At 42.6% G+C, this 19,947-nt stretch overlaps 1 protein-coding gene across 1 annotated transcript in view; it reads left to right on the top strand.

The window, feature by feature from the left end:
• Window positions 1-19,456, top strand: part of LOC148333990 (uncharacterized) — a 38,408-nt gene extending 18,952 nt beyond the window's left edge. The window contains exon 5 of the mRNA XM_088299871.1: window positions 19,194-19,456. Within this exon, the coding sequence (XP_088155997.1) occupies window positions 19,194-19,378 (185 nt within the window). The 3' untranslated portion in view covers window positions 19,379-19,456. The remainder of the gene's footprint in view (window positions 1-19,193) is intronic.
• Window positions 19,457-19,947: the final 491 nt, after the last annotated feature.

The raw sequence follows: 19,947 nt of genomic DNA, 5'->3' as shown, positions 1-19,947 counted from the left end.
GGCAACATAAGCTGGCCGCCGGTAGCTTCACTTTTTGCAGGGGCGAGTAAGTGGGCATCAGTAGTCTAGGGCTCTCTTCAAACTTTCATTTCCTTTCTTGTCCTATCCTAGCGAGATGAGCTGGAAATACTTGGAGGACAGGATCGTTCGAATTCAACAGATGTTCAGGAAAAGTAATCGGATGCAACCTATTTGTTCCATTTCGCATTCTGCTGAACTATCTTTACAAAAGGATGTTTCCCAAGATTCTTTGCGCCAGCAGCATTTAAAGCAACAAGACACCGACATAGTTGGGGGACTAAAAGTCTTTAAAAAAAAAGGTTTATAAAATACACTCATTAAAAAAAATTGTAAAAAAACTTTGTTTTTGTCTTAAGTCCATAGTGAATGAGGACAAGAAAGATACATTCAAAGCCAAAGGAGGAGATTTCACTGTCCAGTTTTAATCGATCGAAGCTCTCTAGCTTGATTAACTCCCTCTGGAAAGGGTGGCCAGGACAGACATGGCGGATGCAACTCAACTATTTCTTTGCTCTGTTTACTGCGCACACACAATACACTCACACTGCCATATACACTCGCTCAATTATAAGTTTAATACTAATCGCAGTAGCCACAGTAGTAGAAATAGCAGTAGTAGTTGTAGTAGTATTTTTAGTAGGAGTACTAGTAGCAGCAGCAGTAGCAGTAGTAGGAGCAGTAGGTCGCAAACCGTCAAGGTGTCCCGTTCCTGACATTCAACAACCCGGAAATAACACAGAAGCGTATATACAGCCCCGCCCACTCCGCATGCACAGTATTGGGATCAGCTAAATAAATCACATTATGTCTAAACATCGGCACACCTTTCTTGGTGCTAAATAAACAATATTTCAACTGCGGTAAAATTCTACATTCACTTTCCAAAGAAGCACCGGGTTATTATAAATACCGTAAGTGTTTGTGAAGGCAGAAAGAGTCGTTGAGTTATTTCCGTATTAGGTAAGGGTTAGTATACGTTCCAAAGTATTTGCTGAGTGCATTCGATTGATTTTGCTAGTCAAAAATGTTTACCCGGCTTGTAGTGTGGAACATAATTTCATTGAAAAAAACAAGAGAACCTCTCAAGCAAGTGAAGTCATGAAAATCTTTTTTTTTTCCAGTTAGCCCCAGGAGAGAAAAAATGCTACCGCCGTGCCTGTTTCTGTGACACCTTTGGAAAGGAATAGAAAAAAAAAAGTGAAAGACAGACAATAACTTGATTATTTTGTGTGCTTACTGGAGTGATGGTTGCTAAAGGCCTACACAGCGGGACAATGCTTACAAGTGTAAACATCGGCACAAAGGTCACCACCTGGCACCTGCATATGTAAACCCTGGCACATTTGATTTCAGCAAATGTAAACATTAGCACAATTTGTAATCCATTTTTTATCTCCATGCCAATGATATGTCTCAGTTCACTTTGGGAAGCTATGCAAGATTACTACACTGCTCTTTATTTAGTGAAAACAAATATTTCATCAGTTTATCAGAAAATGCCAAAACTAAATATGTAGTGGTGATTGGGGAGTACTGGTATTGTCTGTTTAGTTGCAGGTGGCAGCGTTACTTAATCCATGTAAATATGCTAATACCTCAAAAGGCCAAACACGCATTTCATTTTCTGTAGCATTCTCCGTTTGCTCATACCAATAGTGAAGTTGAGGAGATAAAGCAGATGAGCGAGGAGGGCCATATGTTTGAAGAGACAGTCAGTGTGGAACTCAAATGAGGTCTACAGTTACGCTGCAAGACTGCAAACGCATAGCCAATTGTGAGTTGAGTTCCGCAGGCCCTTGCCACCCACTGTGTCTATTTGTAGTGACTTGTAAATATGTATACTGTGGTAATATATTGGTTATGTATGACATGCAATGCAAAAAACAGTAGATTCATTAAAAACCTTTTTATTTTTTTTCATTTGGCCAAATGTTTTTGACAATGTTTTTTTTTTATTACAGACTTTCATTGCATAGTAACCATGAGCCAGTCGTGTATTCAACTAATTTCAGAAATAAAGACTTCCAGAATAAAAAAAACTCAGCAAACTGTGTATATTTCAACTACAATAATGAAGGAATAACAAATACAAAAGAATATGAAGTCCTACTTGATGTGTTTTGTGTATTTTGATTTTCAGTCCGTTTAATTAAGTTTATGATCCTGTTTTCACAGTCTGCACCAGAGCTGTCAAACTCCAGATCCAGAAAGTAAAAACAGTTTCACAGTTTGGCTTTAGCTAGCCACAGTAAGCGGTGTGATGTCTGGTTTGGTGCTTTTAAAGTACACAACGCATGTAAAAAAGCATAATGAGATAAGTCCGAACAAAAAAGGAAAAAGCCTGCTTATCAGCTCCAAGGACAGAGACACGAGCTTTGCAAACATGAAAAAGTTCAAGGTCCGGCCAAATTCTTTCGGAGCGCTACATAGAGCGCACACATGTTAGAATGTGTGTAAGTTAGGTCAAGGACCGGTTAAAACTCCTTCAAGCACCACACACGTAAATTGGGTCTAAAAGAGGCGCAAATTGTGCGGCAGGTTAGCCCCTTCGAAAGCACCTAACAGGCAGGTGCAGGATCAAGTGTGGACTCAAGATGCGCAAGTTTGGTCGAAAATGTATGGTCGCAATACATTGTTCCAATGAATGTTTGGTTGATGCCTCAACATCTTATGTGCTAAACTATCAATGACTGGGTTGAAGAAAAGTTTAAGATCATTTTGAAATTACAAATGAAAGAAAATACAATGGTGCAAAGAAGGACATAAATTGTGTAATTAGAATGGCTTGCGTGACACTGATATGAACAAAGTTCATTGGTAAAGAAGAAAAAGAAAAAAGAAACCAAGGAAAAAGGTTTTGTAACGCACTGGGACACCACCAGAATTTACCAAAATTAAGGCCATTTAGTATTTAGTAGACCAAAAGTTCAGCATTGGTTTTGTTGGAATTTATCTTTAAATCAATGTTAGAATTTAATTTTAAACCAATGTAAACTCAAATTAATAATCTGACTCCAATTTGTGACTTTACCCAACTCTCATTCATCCAACAATATGCGCGCTCGTTCTGCAATAGAAAGGTATCAGGAAGCCGGCATTTTCACACACGAGTGGATTTATTCCTAACACACAAATCTACAACTTGAGTTTGGGTCCCTCTCAATACAGCAGCTCTCTTTGTCTTCGCTGTTCAGCATTAATTTATAGACACAATATGCAAATGACACAGAGACAAAGGCATCCTGGCATGATTCTATTGGCTATGTGTATGCTGCAGTTAACTTTAGCTTGCTTCTCTTGGTCTTTCTTCAAGTGGTGGCCCCTCCTGCTTGTGGCTGAAGGGTCCAGTTTCTTGTCGACCCCTTCCCGCTCGAGGTGTCTGTCTGCGCCAGGCACCAACCTAAAACCTCCCAAACCTCACATTCTTTCACTTTCTTTTTCCAACTTCACCAGCCACACACTCAGCATTCCACAGAATAACAGTGACACAAGATGCAGGACATCGAATAAAACTAGCCAGGTTTCAACTCTTCCACTCCTTTATTCCCTCTCATGACCTCAGACAACTGAGGTCATCACTCGAACCCCTTATTTTATTGTTAAACACGAGCTAAAAATCAAACAATGAAAAGTTAGTAACAACTTACAAATCAATAGAATGTGAGGTAAAGTTCAATAGAGAGTTAGTAAAAGACTAAAGATCAATAAAAATGAGTAAAAATTAAAAATCAATAGAAAACTAGTAAAAATTAAAAATCAATAGAGAATTAGTAAAACTTAAAAATCAATAGAGAATTAGTAAAACTTAAAAATCAATAGAAAATTTCATTCCCTCCTCATGGCCTCAGGTCGCTGAGGCCATCTACACATACTCACATCCCGGACTCCCGGAGGGCCACAGCTGTCTCCCCCTCCTGGGGGTCCTTCTGAGGGATCATCATGTACTGGCCACCAGAAGGGAGCGGCCCCAACGTGCGTTCAATTGTCTTAACAGTTAATGATCTGATACATGGAATACAACAACATCCACATAACACCATAATAGCGGCAAACACAGCGATAGAAATCAGTACTGATGCAATCAAGCTTTTATATTTGCCAAAGATGTTTAACCAGTCAGAGTACCAACTGGTGTCCACACCTGAGTGCTCCTTCATTTTGTCACTTAACGTGCGCAGACCCTCCAATGCCTTGGTAAGGCGACCGTCAGGAGATGTATTGTTGGGAATCAGAGTACAACACTGATCCCCAAAAATACTACACACTCCTCCTCTTTCAGCCAACACCATATCTAAGCCCATTCTATTTTGGAATGCCATCAGAGATGTGGCAGCCAATTGCTCATGCACTGCCTGGAGTGCCGAGGTGGTGAAGTTCGCCAATCGTTGGACATTATAATGAACATAATTAATCCGGTCCACATTTTTGTTTACCGTAACAAACAGGAAAATACTCTCCCATCCTGCCGCAATTTGATCCACCAATTTATACTCGTCAGGGACCCCTCTTGGGACTCCAATTGCATCTATATATGTGGGATCTCCTGCATTCAACCATTCATGCATGTCCCTTCTCTTCCTGTTAAGGAAGGGGACTCTTCCCCATTGTCCAACACATTCCCACTCCATTTTGGCCAGATCTAAGGCTGTCACACTAACTGGCATGATCAGCGTTACCAGGGCGCACTTACCTGAGGCATTGGTGGGAAGCCTATCGTACAGCACTTTCTCTCCACACCACAGCCAAACATCATCACGAGCGAGAGGGATTCCTACTGGCAAAGACACATTTTCATTACACCATGACTCCTGGATATTTCCAATCCCAGGACCCGTCCCATTTAACTTTTAGGCAGGTGAACTTCTGTTTTGCAACTTGGGTGTCAAAAATAGGCTCTTTCTTTTTTATTCCCACATCATTCCATGGGTGTGTCCAATTAAAATTGTCACCCAAGTGTTCACCTGTGTCGGTTGTTTACATTTCAGATTTAGCAGTAGTTGTTGTGTCTGTGTCAGCGTCTTACCATCATCTCGCTCTGCTCCATACCATACCATTCCATTACATGCTCCTTTCGCTCCATCACTTCTGTCATCCCGCATCCTATGTTCAAACGCCAACATCGTCCACACAAAGCACACGCCAGCAAGCAAAATAGTCAATAAGTTAAACATTTGCATCGTCATCGTCTTTGTTCAGACTCGAAAGTGTCTGACTTTGATCCAATTCATGCCATCTACACATTCCCTCTCTTGACCTGCCCGTCCGGGCGGTCAACCTCTAAGCTCAACCTTGGCGGGCACAAATACCGGGGCCGGGCGCAACTGTGAGTTATGGTACCACTTTTGTCCTGTAGTTCCCAATTGGGTGGCGCGTAAGGTTCTAGCCAGAACTCTAAACTGTCCTTATCAGCGAGATTGAGTCCACCTCCGGGAAAGCACCCGGAGGTTGATGTACGGAGTGATGTCCGACTCCAGTGATGCTGAGTTCACTGAGTTCAAATATCTAACTGTGTTCCGAGATTACAAATTAAGCCTCGAGCTAACGCTCCAATTTTGACTGTTAATTGACAAATTTTAAAGCAACACAAATGAAATAGTAACCATTTATGCTTAAAATAAAAAATCCCAAAACTATAATAACGCAGATACCGAATTAAACCTCTATTTTTTCTTTTTTTTTTATGGGAAGAAAAGGTGCTCTACAAGACATAGACAGCTCCAAGACCGCTGCAGTCTTCACCTCCTATTGTCTCATGATTGGCTCAATCCACCTACAGGCTGTGCCCACACTGATTCTGTCAACTGGGGGAGGGGGTAGAGACAGTAAAAACAATCGCGGAGCTGTGGAGCCGAGCCCCAAATCAGTCGGGCCCTGGGTCCACAACACCTCTAGCAGAGACACACACAGAACTACCATTTCCGAGCGACCCTTCCCTGGAAATTTTGAAATTTAGTAATGTTCCCAAAACCAAAGAATTTGTAGTCGGTGCTGATATATGATCTCCCGATTGTGCAACAACTATGGGGTCTAGACCTCTAGTATGATGACGCTCATCAATATTCAATGCGATTTGTGGCTCGGCGAAAGTAAACAATTCATACCATTTCCGCTGTCCAGGGACAAGGCACGCGTGCGAGGCAACGCAGGTAGACATAACAAATATATAATTCTAACGCAAGATGCACTCATGACTAAATTTGGATGAGTGCATTTTTGATAAACCAAATCATGTTTGTGATCACATGTACAATGTGATATGTCAATCGGTGAATTGAAAGGGTGGCGGTTGCTAAACCACTCAGACCAGAGCAAGAACAGGGCATACCCACCGCGGGAGCATGGGAACCAGGTTTCAGAGCTGCCCTCAAATGTTTCAGTTCAGTTTAGCCACTGGGAAGGAAGAGAGCACGACATATGCTCCCTATGACGGATGTGCAGAGTCAAGTTCAGTCCCATCCGGGAATGCCACTCGAATTCCAGTGATCGTTCAGTCAATGGCAGTGACTCAGGCAATCTTGAGAGTCCACATGGCTCAGTGGGGGTTGCGGAAGGAGCTCATAGCTCGCCCCAATATCCAGCACCATCGAAAACTTGTCCATCCACCGTCCCCGGAATGCTAGGACCTGCTAGTCCTCGAACGCTGAAGCTCCGCGGCCCCCTGTCATGGAATGGGGTACGAGCGGGTTTGTGTCAAGTGCGTTGGGAGTGGGTAACGGTGGCGCCCCCTGCGCTGGTGGAGCTCTTTGTGACAGATATGGCACCGGAGGATGGCACATTCCAGAAAGTGGCTCGGCATGGACAGCTCATCACCCAGTGACCCCACACCCCGCAGCCAGAGCACACCCCACTCACAACCCCCGTCCATAACCACCCGTACCTCTGTTACTGCAAACCCAACCTCGTTGACCGGCCTGCTATGGACAGCAGCCAGTCTGCTGTGGCGCTGCGTCACCCGAACCTTGCCCAGAAGCAGCAGAAGTGGAAGGAGCAGCTGCCTCCTTTTTTCTTATCTCTCTTGGCCTTCTAAACCTGCAAGTACAACAATTTTAGTCACGCTCCTTAATCCAATCCCATATTTTCCTTTTCTGATGTCGTGCAAAATTATGTACACAATGTGTTCTACTTTGCCCGAGTAGCATTTCTCATTGATGGACTATTTCGCCTGATTTCTGCCACTGGGAGGGGCACGCCCTTGTGGACGGCCAACTGGAACAGCTGTGTAATGTCGACATTATTGGATGGGTCACTGCCGGAAGTCTCACTCTATTCACGTCTCGCCCTGGCCACATAGACCAGGCCTGTCTCCCTTTTCCCCACCTGAAAGACACAGCAACATCGACCCCAACGGGCCAGAAATATCTGATGCACGGCACAGCCAATCTCACCTGAGGTGTCCCCATTTAGCTGGTGACCATCATGCTGGTCAGCAGATCTGGCCTCGGCCTCAAGTGAGGATAGTTCCTCTGAAATAAATTTTGTCCCGCTTGTAACTCTGTATAAACCTCTTAGTCTGGTGTCTCCTTTGTAGGAGATTTCAACCAACGTGACCTCTTTACAACGTGTCAAATAAACCAATGTTGACCTTTCTGCTATCTTTACAGCTGTGAGAGCTGTTACTAACCCCTCCTTCCCCCTTGGGTAATTACAAATGTCTTATCTTCAAACTTCTTACAAGCACCCAGTATCCTGGCTTTACTAGATTACTGCCCCTGCTGGGAGACGGAAAGAGCTTTGTCACTCTAAATTAGCGCCTGTCTTTTGTTTTCCTAACATTTTTCACATATGGTCAACTAAAGTTGCTTCAACATCTATTTCCCATTTGTTCTTAAATTTGAGGTATTCTATAAGTTCTTCCAAACAGTGTTTTACAATGTCTTAGTCCTAAATACAATGAAATACGTTACAATGGAAAATATCAGAATAAAATTTCATACATCCAACATGAGACACGTGCTTGTGACCACTTCAGGGTCATTTTTGTCTGAAATATCTCCTCTACAACAACTTACCCTTGCGTTAAGTGAGTAATTTTCCATAAAAACAGTGCCACTAATTCGACATTAACTTCAAGTATCACTGCTGTGGTGCTGTATTATATGGAAAAGTCTGAACAATCCAAGAAAATTTTGCCCTATCCTGGACTGGGTGTGTGTTATCTAGTCGCGCATCCAATGTGAATATATCTTATATCTCCCTCCTTGTTGAGGAGAACCTCTGGGATGGTAGTGGTGAGGCGCTATTTGAAGCATTCTCTGGCCTTCTGGTCACACTGGTCACATGTCACCTCAAACCTGTGGAGATAACTGGAGGTGTGGCAATTGCCAGTGAGAAGAGACAAATTATCTTCCTTCCAAAACTTTCAGTTTTGCATAAATTTTGTGTAATAACGTCAATCAATCATTCACTTGATGCTTGAATTTAATTACTCCAATCTTTCTCCAAAAACAATTTGAAAATCAATACTCGGGAGTGCAATAGGGATTCAGGTTGATCAGGCCTGTCCACCCATCGCATCCTAAGTACTGTAAGGGCTTGCCGGTGACCTCAAACAATTTTCTGTCCTGAGGCCCGTCCCTACAACATTCACTCAAACCACATATGCATACAAACACTTTTCTTTCACACTTTCATTCACCAAACGATACTTTCCAATTCCACACAGAGACCCCTCCCTTGGCGCGTCCGCCTTGATTTCACTGAGATTTGTGCTGGCAGATCCATAATTTTGCCTTAATTTAGCCAGCGTATGCCAAAATTTACAACTGTGGGTCTCTGGATTTTCCCATTCACTCCCCGTGAAGTTGTTTCTCCTCTCAAGGACGTAGCTGACGAAACTGCACCTGTGACATCAAACAGCTCATAGATGCGAATGTTAGCAGTCTGGTATTTATGGAATGATGTCATATCCTCTAAAATTGTCATGTCAGCGTTCGCGTCGTACAGTCAAAAAAAACCATCTGTCTTCCACCTTTGTCACATTTAATACACATCAGTTAATAAATCATCTACAAAACTATTTAGTCCAACTTTATATTTGGTAAACCAATCTCCAATGGCTAGATATTCCCCTTTCCAAAGATTTTCTTTCAACATGTTCATAGGATACTTCACTTAAAATTTATCCCAAAACCACAATCCCTTTGCTTAAAAATTTAAATTTTAATAAGATTGTCGCCGCCCTGCTGTTCCTCAGGCATCCCCTGCATGTTTCAGTATTTAACTTGTGTTCTAATTCCCTGCTAATTTGTATTTATTGTTAGGTTGAATACATATATTTTATCCCGTACCTTACTACACTAGCACTGCAAAAAAAAATTGCTCCATGGTGCGACCCATGCTCGACCACATGAGAACACCTCAAGTAGAGGCAGATGCCTGAAGATTAGATCGTCAGCAACATCGAGGGGGGTGCCGAGACACACCTCTGAAACAAAAAGACTGTGACCTTCTTTCGAGAGCACCAAAAGGCATATCTTCCTTTTCAATCAGTTAACGACTGCCATTGATGCCTGTTTTTCCTCTTGTGTCTGAAATGTTTACATGTTCCTGCTGGTGCTTCCCCCCCCCCGGGGCCAGCACGGGCGTCTCCACACTCCCCTGCTGTTCTCCGCGCACCCTCTCTCTCATTATTCACAGCCTGTTCGATCAATTGTATGGTCGCTGGTGCCATCCTTGAATCGTTATCTTTTGCATCTCAAACCATTCTGCTCCCCCCCCATTAATGGCGCCGTCGGATCGGGCGGCGGCTCAAACACATACTGTTGCGAGTCTGGCAACTGTGGATAAATGCCTCTCAGACATTCCGTCTTTTCTTCCACTTTTTCAATCACTTCATCCTCTTTCTCTGACTTCCTCCCCCTACTTGGGAATGAGCATCTAACTTCAAAGAGCTGTTAACTCTTTGTTAGAGCACACTCATGATTTTACGATTACACCTCTACCCATTGCCTTCTGTAAAATCTTTCTCACTCTTATTTTTTCCTTTAATTTTCCAAATTCACTGTAGCCTTACCAAAGCCACTCAAACAATCAAGGTATCAAATCACAACCTACAAAGTCAGGAACCACCTATGCTCTTGCAAAGGTTTCGCATGCTCTCAAAAGCTTCATTCAATTATGATTTCATAACACCAATCTTTTTTTTCTTTGTGTCATTTCCATCTGTGCATTTCATTCCAGTTACTAATTACAGTTACCTTAATAGAAAGACCATCAACTAAAGTATGAAACATAAAATATTTATTTCTTCAATTCCTCCTTACAGCAGACCCTAATTCTTATCCTTTTCATTTGTTCAAGTCACACCTTCTTCAATACTGCCTGTTTAATCATCCTCCTTTCAATGGAACATTAATTGTTCCTTTCTCTTTTCTTATTGAACTTCCAATCTCTACACTGACACAATTTCTTCTCTTTTCTCTAGCTTTCTTTCTTTCTCTTTTCTTATTTCATCCCTACTTCATGTTTTTCTTCTCTTTTTTATGTTTCATTTTTATGAATTTATCCTTAATCTCCGTGCCACACCCGAGACCACTATCACACTTACTCTCCTTCGCCATCTTGAAATCCACTCGTGTGTCCCAACCACTTCTTACGCAGAACAATTTTAGCCTTCACATTCACACAGCTTCCACACAGACACGTAAATCCCAGATTTTAAACCGTGTCCCGATACGTAAATCCCAGATTTTATACCGTATCTTAACCACGAATAGTTCCAAACTATTCTAGTAGGTAAATCATTGTGATGTGTTTCTATATGCCCTATTCAGTACTGAATTCCATTGCACTGTCTTCTTTATTTATCTAATTTATATATTTGTCTGTATTATTGTTGTATTGCACTGGAGAGGGGAGCCCTCTAATCTCGTTGCACACTTGAGTACAATGACAATAAAGGGATTTCGAAAAAAAAAAAAAAAAAAAAAAAAAAAAATCCCAGATTTCAGACCCTACTAACGTCCACACTGTAACACTTTTTATTTTTTTTTTAAGTATACTACTTTACTTTTGCGCCATTAATTATGCTAGAAGGTAAATCCCAGATTTTACACCCTAATAGCGTCCAACACTTTTACGCTTACTACGTTCCGCTCCTCCTTCCTCTTATAATTTAGCGTTGCCAATGTGCAGAATTTGAAAGGGTTCTGCTTACCTTGTTTCACTGTGGGCCCAAGAGGAAAGATGGTCGGATGTGTGGCTCTTTTATACTTTATCCTTTCTCAGGTCGTCACCTGGTGTGGACGTGCGAGACCCAGTCTCATGTGGTTTTTCTCGAAGTTCCAAACTTCTTTTACCTCTCATGCATCGCGTCGGCGTCACCATAATTGTTGGAATTTATCTTTAAATCAATGTTAGAATTTAATTTTAAACCAATGTAAACTCAAATTAATAATCTGACTCCAATTTGTGACTTTACCCAACTCTCATTCATCCAACAATATGCGCGCTCGTTCTGCAATAGAAAGGTATCAGGAAGCCGGCATTTTCACACACGAGTGGATTTATTCCTAACACACAAATCTACAACTTGAGTTTGGGTCCCTCTCAATACAGCAGCTCTCTTTGTCTTCGCTGTTCAGCATTAATTTATAGACACAATATGCAAATGACACAGAGACAAAGGCATCCTGGCATGATTCTATTGGCTATGTGTATGCTGCAGTTAACTTTAGCTTGCTTCTCTTGGTCTTTCTTCAAGTGGTGGCCCCTCCTGCTTGTGGCTGAAGGGTCCAGTTTCTTGTCGACCCCTTCCCGCTCGAGGTGTCTGTCTGCGCCAGGCACCAACCTAAAACCTCCCAAACCTCACATTCTTTCACTTTCTTTTTCCAACTTCACCAGCCACACACTCAGCATTCCACAGAATAACAGTGACACAAGATGCAGGACATCGAATAAAACTAGCCAGGTTTCAACTCTTCCACTCCTTTAGTTTTGATAAAAAAAACTGTATAAAAGCTGTTGCGGTGCTGAGATTGATTTAGGCCTTTCGTGTCAGCGCTGGAAAACTATGTCAGGTTATTTTTTTTATCCATTATCTACATCGCTTGTCCTCACAAGGGTTCTGGGGGTTGCTGGAGCCTATCCCAGATATCATCGGGCAATAGGCGGGGTACACCATGAACTGGTTGCCAGCCAATGGATATTTTATTAATCATAAAAGAAAAAACCTCTGTGTGATCAGTCCAAAGTCTCAAATTATTAGTCCTTTTTCGACTGCTTCAAGAGAGACTTGGCGGATCCCGCTTGTGCTGCGGTCCGGCGTAGAGTTCTTTTTTTCCCCATGTCAGTCACTCGCGCTTCGTCTCCCGCCATCTCTGGGCGGCTGTTCCCCTCCCAGCGCGGTGCAGGGAGACCTGTCGGGCTGACATGACAGCGGCAAGTAAACAAGCTTCTGGGGAGCCTGCCTGTCTTTGTCATGGGTAGTCCCTTCAAACTTTACCTATTATCACAAAGGAGGAAAGGCGGAGGGCTGGCTTTGTTAATGATAGATGGTGTAACCCTGGGCACATCACTATTAAGGAGAAACTTCGCAGTCGGGAGATTGAGCTGCTAGCTGTTAGCATCCGTCCGTACTATGTCCCGCGAGAGTTCAGTCATGTGATCGCGGTGGCGGTGTAGATACCCCACTGGAGGGGCCTGAAGACCATCTCAGGCCACGGACAACCAAAGACCCAGAAGGGGGGGTACCTTCAGTGGGCAAATGAGTTGAACCAATTTTTCAATAGGTTCGATCAGATGCCTGCCCCCGCTCAATCTCCCCTGCTGCAGCCCCCACCAGCTCCTCCTGCTGCTGCGAACGACACCCTCTTCCCTCCTCCCCCCACAGTCATCAGTTCCCAGCCACATAGGACAAACTCCACTTCCTCCTGCTCAGCATTGTTCCTCACAACATCTCAGGTGAAGAACCAGCTGAGGAAGAGGAAGGCAGCGGGTCCAGATGGGATTAGCTCTCAGCTCCTCAAATCCTGCGCAGACCAGCTGTGTGGAATCGTCCAGCACATGTTCAACCTGAGCCTGAAGCTAGGCAGAGTCCCCCAGCTGTGGAAAACATCCTGCCTGGTTACGGTTCCAAAGACACCCAATCCGAAGGAGCTCAACAACTTCAGACCAGTGGCGCTGACGTCTCATCTGATGAAGACCCTGGAGAGACTGGTCCTCGTCCATCTGCGCCCCCTGGTCAGCTCCTCAATGGACCCACTCCAGTTCGCATACCAGTCTGGCATCAGTGTGGATGATGCCATCAGCTATCTGCTTCACATTTCACTCTCCCATCTGGAGAAGGCGGGGGGCACGGTGAGGATTATGTTCTTTGATTTCTCCAGTGCTTTCAACAGCATCCAGCCCACCCTATTGGGAGACAAGCTGGATCGGGCGGGAGTGGCCCACCACCTCATCACATGGATCCACGACTACCTCACAAACCGGCCACAACACGCGAGAACACAGGACCGTGTGTCTGACGTGCTCCTCTGGAGCACGGGAGCGCCGCAGTGAACTGTTCTGGCGCCCTTCCTGTTCACCCTCTACACCTCGGACTACAAATACAATTCCACAACCTGTCACCTGCAGAAGTTCTCTGATGACTCTGCGATTGTCGGCCTCATCACTGACGGAGACGATCGGGAGTACAGAGGGATTACGCAGAGTTTTGTGGACTGGTGTCAGCGGAACAGCCTCCAAATCAACGCTGGGAAATCCAAAGAGCTGGTGGTGGATTTCTGCAAGTGTCTGCACTCTTCATCTGCACCGGTGAATATTCAGGGAACAGACGTTGAGAGGGTCTCAACTTACAATTACCTGGGTGTTCATCTGAACAATAAACTGGACTGGAGCGACAACACAGACGTTCTCTATAGGAAGGGTCAGAGCAGACTCTTCCTACTCCGGAGGCTGAGGTCCTTTGGCGTTCGGGGGACACTCCTCGGGAACTTCTATGACTCTGTGGTTTCACCGGTCATTTTTTATGGAGTGGTCTCCTGGGCAGGAGGCATCTCGGGCCGGGACAAAAAAGGAGACTGGACAAACTAGTGAGGAAGGACAGCTCTGTCCTGGGCTGCTCCCTGGACTCTGTGGACTCAGTGGGGGGCAGGAGGATGACGGCAAAACTGTCATCAATGCTGGACAACCCAGCTGACCCACTCAATGACACTCTTAGAACACTCCACAGCCCCTTCAGTGATAGACTGTTACACCCTCGCTGTACAAAAGAGAGATTTCGCCGCTCCTTCCTGCCAGCTGCTGTCAGACTTTTTAACAAGAACATTGGGTCAGGCCTACGAACGGGCGGGCATTAGTGCAATTGTGCAGTCCTCGGATAAATTATACACTACTACTCTACTTTCAGCCAATGGTGTACTTAAATATTGACCAATGAAGCATTTTGTTTACCATTACAGTATTCTTATTACAGTACTTTTATAACTGCAGTATTTCTACCATTGCAGTACTTTCACCATTACAGTACTTTATCATTGCAGTTTTTTTTTTTATCATTGCAGTACTTTTACCACCACAGTACTTTTATCATTGCAGTACTTTTACTATTACAGTACTTTTATCATTGCAGTATTTTCCATCATTGCAGTATTTTCAATCATTTTTTATCAGTGCAGTGTTTTTATTCATTTCCCCTCTGTATCATGGACAGGCATAAGGAGTGTTTCCTTACACTTGTATATGTTGTATATACGTTTATACTGTGTATAATTGCATGCTTTTTATGAATGTCTGCTGCTCATGTGAAACATTAACGGCTACATTACGCCGCCGACTCTGTGTGATATTTATCTTTGCTGCTGTAACACCTCAAATTTCCCCATTGTGGGACTATTAAAGGACATCTTTATCTTATTTGGTTGCACCAGAAAGTCATGTATATTTCAGTGCTGCTCAAAGATTCGACTGCATCACGAATGCTCAATGCAGCCACTTAAGTTTGCTCTCTGCGAGGCTCTCATGACTCTATGACCATGATCCTTGTGCAAAAAATACACTGAAATAACAGAGGCAACTCAAGATGGCTGCCCTCTGCCTTGAGCCGTAGAGGGACATGTTTGGAAATTCACTCTGACACCCATGCACTCTATGAGTGAGAGGCAGAGAGCCTTCCCCTCCTGATAATTTCTGAATGCAGCCTATGTTCTAAACCAGGGTTTCAAACTCATTCCACCTCAGGGGCCAGATGGAAAATCTATTCCTAAGTGGGCCGGACTGGTAAAATCATGATCTCCAACTTAAGACTAATGGCATTATATTATGCAGATTTTCGCTATTTGTGTGCTGTCCAGGTAGCAGATATAATAATAGTGGAGGACATTTGTAAATATATCATAACATATTAAAGAAATCTATATAAATTACAGTAATCCCTCATTTATCGCCGGGGATACGTTCCAAAAATAACCCGGGATAGGTGGAATCCGCGAAGTAGTCAGCTTTATTTATTTATTTTTTTATTATTCAACTTCTGGCTTGCTTCACTTTCAGACGTGTGCTCATATGTTGACAGAGGAGCGGTAAAAAAGCCATCTATATTAACAGACACTAGGTATTCACGAGAACTGCAATTGTCGTTAAGAATATTGTAAAAAATGTTCCAATACAATATATTCTTTTTTACAACCTCTAGCTAAACTTCGGCGGATACTAGCTTCTGCCTGGCTTTGATTTGGAAAACAAATCAATCTTGGTCATTTTAGCGTTAACCTCATTTTGCATCTTTTTGTCCATCCTTTTTTGCGCTCAATGTCACGTCATCAAGACTCATCGTGACTGACCGGAGATTGCACAATTGATCATTTCCTCCAAACCACTCGGCGTGTCTGACCCGCCCGGAGCTATTCTATTTACAAAATCAGGTGTTTGTTTTCCTTCCTTCATTGGCCTCTATCCTCGTCTGCGCCTCGGTGCAAGGCACCGGTTGCAATGTTGATATTAACCCCACTGGACACAATAAATCTGATAATCCACCAGTTGACATTCCTTCATAAACAAGAATAATTAATGACATATAATAATAATGACAGTTATAGCATCTTGACAGACGCGACATCACACGCATCTTTGAACTTGTGCCCTACGATTGGCTGGCAACCAGTTCAGGATGTACCTCACCTAGAGCCAGATGACTGCTGGGATAGGCTTCAGCGACCGTTGTGAGGAGAAGCGGAACAGATAATGGATGGATGGTTATTAAGCTTCCTGTTTTTATCATCCATTCTTGATCCTTTTTTAAATATTTTTTATATATGAATGTTTCCATTGTTGTTTATTGTTTTTATTTCTATTACTAATTATTCATCTTTTTGGAGGGTTAGACTGTGTTGATAGTTTCTTACAATAGTTTTCCTACAGTATTTTGGTTCTATACCGCGAGTGGCTGCTGACCAGTTCAGAGTGTAGCCCACCTGCTGCCCAAAGACAGCTGGGATAATCTCCAGCACCCTGAGACCCTTGTGAGGAGAAGCGTCTTGGATAATGGATGGATGGTTCTATATTTTATTTCTCCACTTGATTTTATTTCTGATCTATGTTTTATTCCAGTAAACTACTGTGCCGCTAGTGTTTCCTCATTACTGACTTTTCCCAACAATTATATGTCCTGTTAGGGACAGTGTGAATGTGAGTTTGAATATCGAGTGTTTGCACCCATTCCTGATTTTTTTTTCACTTTTGTCACACTTAAATATACATCACATCCTCACACAAATTTAAATAAGGTTACCCAAAACACAGTTTTTAAATAAAGGTTATTATTATTAAGGGAGTGTGAAAATCCGAAACTACATGGCCATGTGTAGAAAATGTGATTGCACCCTAAACTTAATTGCAATGAGTCTTTCACAACTCTGTGGGGATATTTTGGACCACTCTTCCTTTCAGAATTGCTTTTATTCAGGAGGGCTTTTCAGCATGAACGTCATTTTAAAGGTTATGACAAAGCATTTCAATCATTTTCAAGTCTGGACTTTGACTAGGCCACTCCTAAACTTTCAGTTTTTTTAAGCCATTCAGACGTTGACTCGCTGATGTGTTTTGACACTACAATGCCTTTAATGAAGTAAAATAAGTACAAAACAGTCACTTATGAACAGATGTGAAGGAAAACTTATAAGAATGCGTTATAAAGTTTGGATTTGTGGCGTTTACGCCCCTTCAAACAGCAGACAGCATTCGTGAGTCTCCATGACAACTGAAGAGGAACAAATGCCACACCGTGCACACAATGACTGACAGGCTGACAGGATGTATTATGCAAATGCTGTAGTCACAGCACACCAGTTCTCAGAGCAAGCATGAATGCTCCAGTCTTAGAAATATGTGGGCCCATTATTGTAGCAAAACTATTTAAATCCACAAATGTGAAAAATGAATCCATACCTGTAACCATTGTCACAAATGTGTACCGAGAATCTACAAATGCGTAATTGAAGTCACAAATGTGTCACGAGAATCTACAAATGTGGACATTGTTTTGTATGCGGACTGGGCCTCTTTATTGGGTGCGTTCTTTCATGTGATTTTTGCTACAGTCCTGCCGTCGACGAGTCACATATGTGTGTATCGATTTGCAAATGCGTACCTGGAGATTTGTGTGGCTCCGTAGGTGCACATTTAGACCACAAAGGAGCGCTAGCACTCTACCAGCCCAGTACCACCAATATATACAAGAATAACATGGACCTACTGTCAAGTACCATTTATTTAACACAGTTTGAATTTGAATAAATGCAAGAATAAATTGGAACTAACTGGATTTTCTGTACATTACACATCGAACTCACTTAGTCACTTAGTTATTTCCCTTGCGGTCTAAATGTGTAGCTACGGAGCCACAGCAGGACTGTCGCAAAAGTCACATGTAAGAACGGAGCCAATCAAGAGGCCCCGTGCGCATACAAATCAATGCACACATTTGTAGATTCTCGGTACACATTTGTGACTGTAGTTACAGATATTGATTTTTTTGTACACATTTTTGGATTGAAATACGCACTTGTAAATAGTTGTGATAATGACAATAATGCTCCCATATAATTAAGCATTTCGAGTTTTAAGCATGTTCTTTTCTCTCTCATCCAGGTCAGTTTTTTATTCAATCACACATACAGTTAAGAATTTCCCACTTCTCAAATGATCATTTCTTAAACAACTTCCCACTGAAATGTTTAACATAAAAAAACTAATCTGAAAATGAGACAAAACGAGCCAAGGAAATATAAAGGGCTTAAATTATTCATTTATTTAGAAAAGAAAGTATTCATAGCTACCTGATGCTGTGTGAAAGTGTTCTTATCTAAAACCCGATTGGGCCACCCTGAGCAATGACGATTTGCGCCAAGGGGACTTTCACATGACGTCCCTTCCACTTTGTATTTTTTGTCTTTGTCGCCATCTAGGGGGGATAGTATTCGACTGATTACATCTTAAGACGCTCAACACATTTCACTGCTCTTTAAAATGGTGCACTCTCGCTGTGTCATTGGGTGAGAGAAAAATATTTTTCCATTGTATTCTGAAGATAATATGGTCAAGGGCCCAGGGACAGAAGAAAAGTTTAAAAAATGGCAAGTGAAGTGGCTGAGTCACATCTCCCATCTTTACGAGTTCATCCATAGTTTGGGCTTGTGTGTGCGCGATCACTTTGTAAGCAGTAAGTTTGTTTACCATTGAAATTGTAAGAGTTTGTGATTATAACATTTCCAGGAAAAAATGGTTGCGTCCTACTGACACCACCAATTAAGGAAAAAGTCAAGTGAATTTTAACTTGACCATCCCGGTGGACCAGTTAGTGTAACGGAGTTAAAAATATCCTTCATGTCTTATTTTTCTCCCTGCTTATGTTTTGGAATTCATATTATCATTTTATAGTTTTTTGTATATTTGTTAATTGAATCTCAATGAGTAACATCTATTTATTAATATTTAGTCATTTCCTGTGTAATGGGCGCACTGTGCTTCCGTCACACCTGTTGGACTTCCTTCTTCCCTCAATGCGATGACAATTGCTGAGGCTCAGTCGCATTTGAAGGAGCTGCTACTTTGTTTCATTATTTTCTTTGAGGATTGAGTATTTTGAGTTGATTCTATCTGCAAATAGGGAGTATAGTGACATGTTACAATATCAATATTATGTTGTGTCTGTCACGATCCGTCTGTTGTGGTTGCAGCAAGTGGGCGTGGTCCGACGGCGCCCGTTCCTGGAATCGGCCACGAGCGGGACGCGCTCACGAGCCACACAGCTGCGTCTGATCAAGACATTGATTGCGGACTATTTAAACCACCGACGCGGTCAGACCCGCGTCGGATTATTATCCAGCGTTGCTCATGTTACTGCTTTTGCGCATGCTCATAGTTTTTGTTCTTGTCGCGATTGATTCCGTGTGTTGCTCGTGCGTACTTTTGTGTTTATTGTTCGACGCTTCTAGCTACTTTTCGGCTCGCTTTTTGTTATCGTCGTATTTGGATTTGTCTTCACCCTTTTTGTGATAAGCAATTATTCGTTTTTCGGTTCCTTGCCTTGCAAGCGCTTTTTGTTATTTCGTGATTTATTTCCTGGTGTGACTGTGTCCCCCAGCGTTTTTCGTTCCCTCTATCCCGGCGGTTGTAACCATAGAATCCTATTAGTATACGAAATTGATAAGAGAATACTCTTTAGTGATTATTGTAACCTGCTTGACGGTCTAAATAAATACCTTGCTTAACACCACTTCCTGTGTCAGCGTTTAAGAATCCACCCTTCACCGCTTTCCAGCTCCGGCTGGGAAGCGGTCCTGACAGTGTCTGTTTAACCAGCAATAATAGTTTTACAAATGTTTTTCAGTGTTAAGGTACAAACACACATGTATGGACATTATGTATGGAGGACTGAAAGTGCCAAAATTAAATACATAAATAAATACACCATGAAATGTTTAATAAAAA

The sequence above is a fragment of the Idiotropiscis lumnitzeri genome, chromosome 7, assembly GCF_059441095.1.
Source record: "Idiotropiscis lumnitzeri isolate Australia: NSW breed Sydney's pygmy pipehorse chromosome 7, RoL_Ilum_1.0, whole genome shotgun sequence".
Taxonomy (NCBI): domain Eukaryota; kingdom Metazoa; phylum Chordata; class Actinopteri; order Syngnathiformes; family Syngnathidae; genus Idiotropiscis; species Idiotropiscis lumnitzeri.
This window is presented reverse-complemented; position numbering and strand designations above follow the sequence as displayed.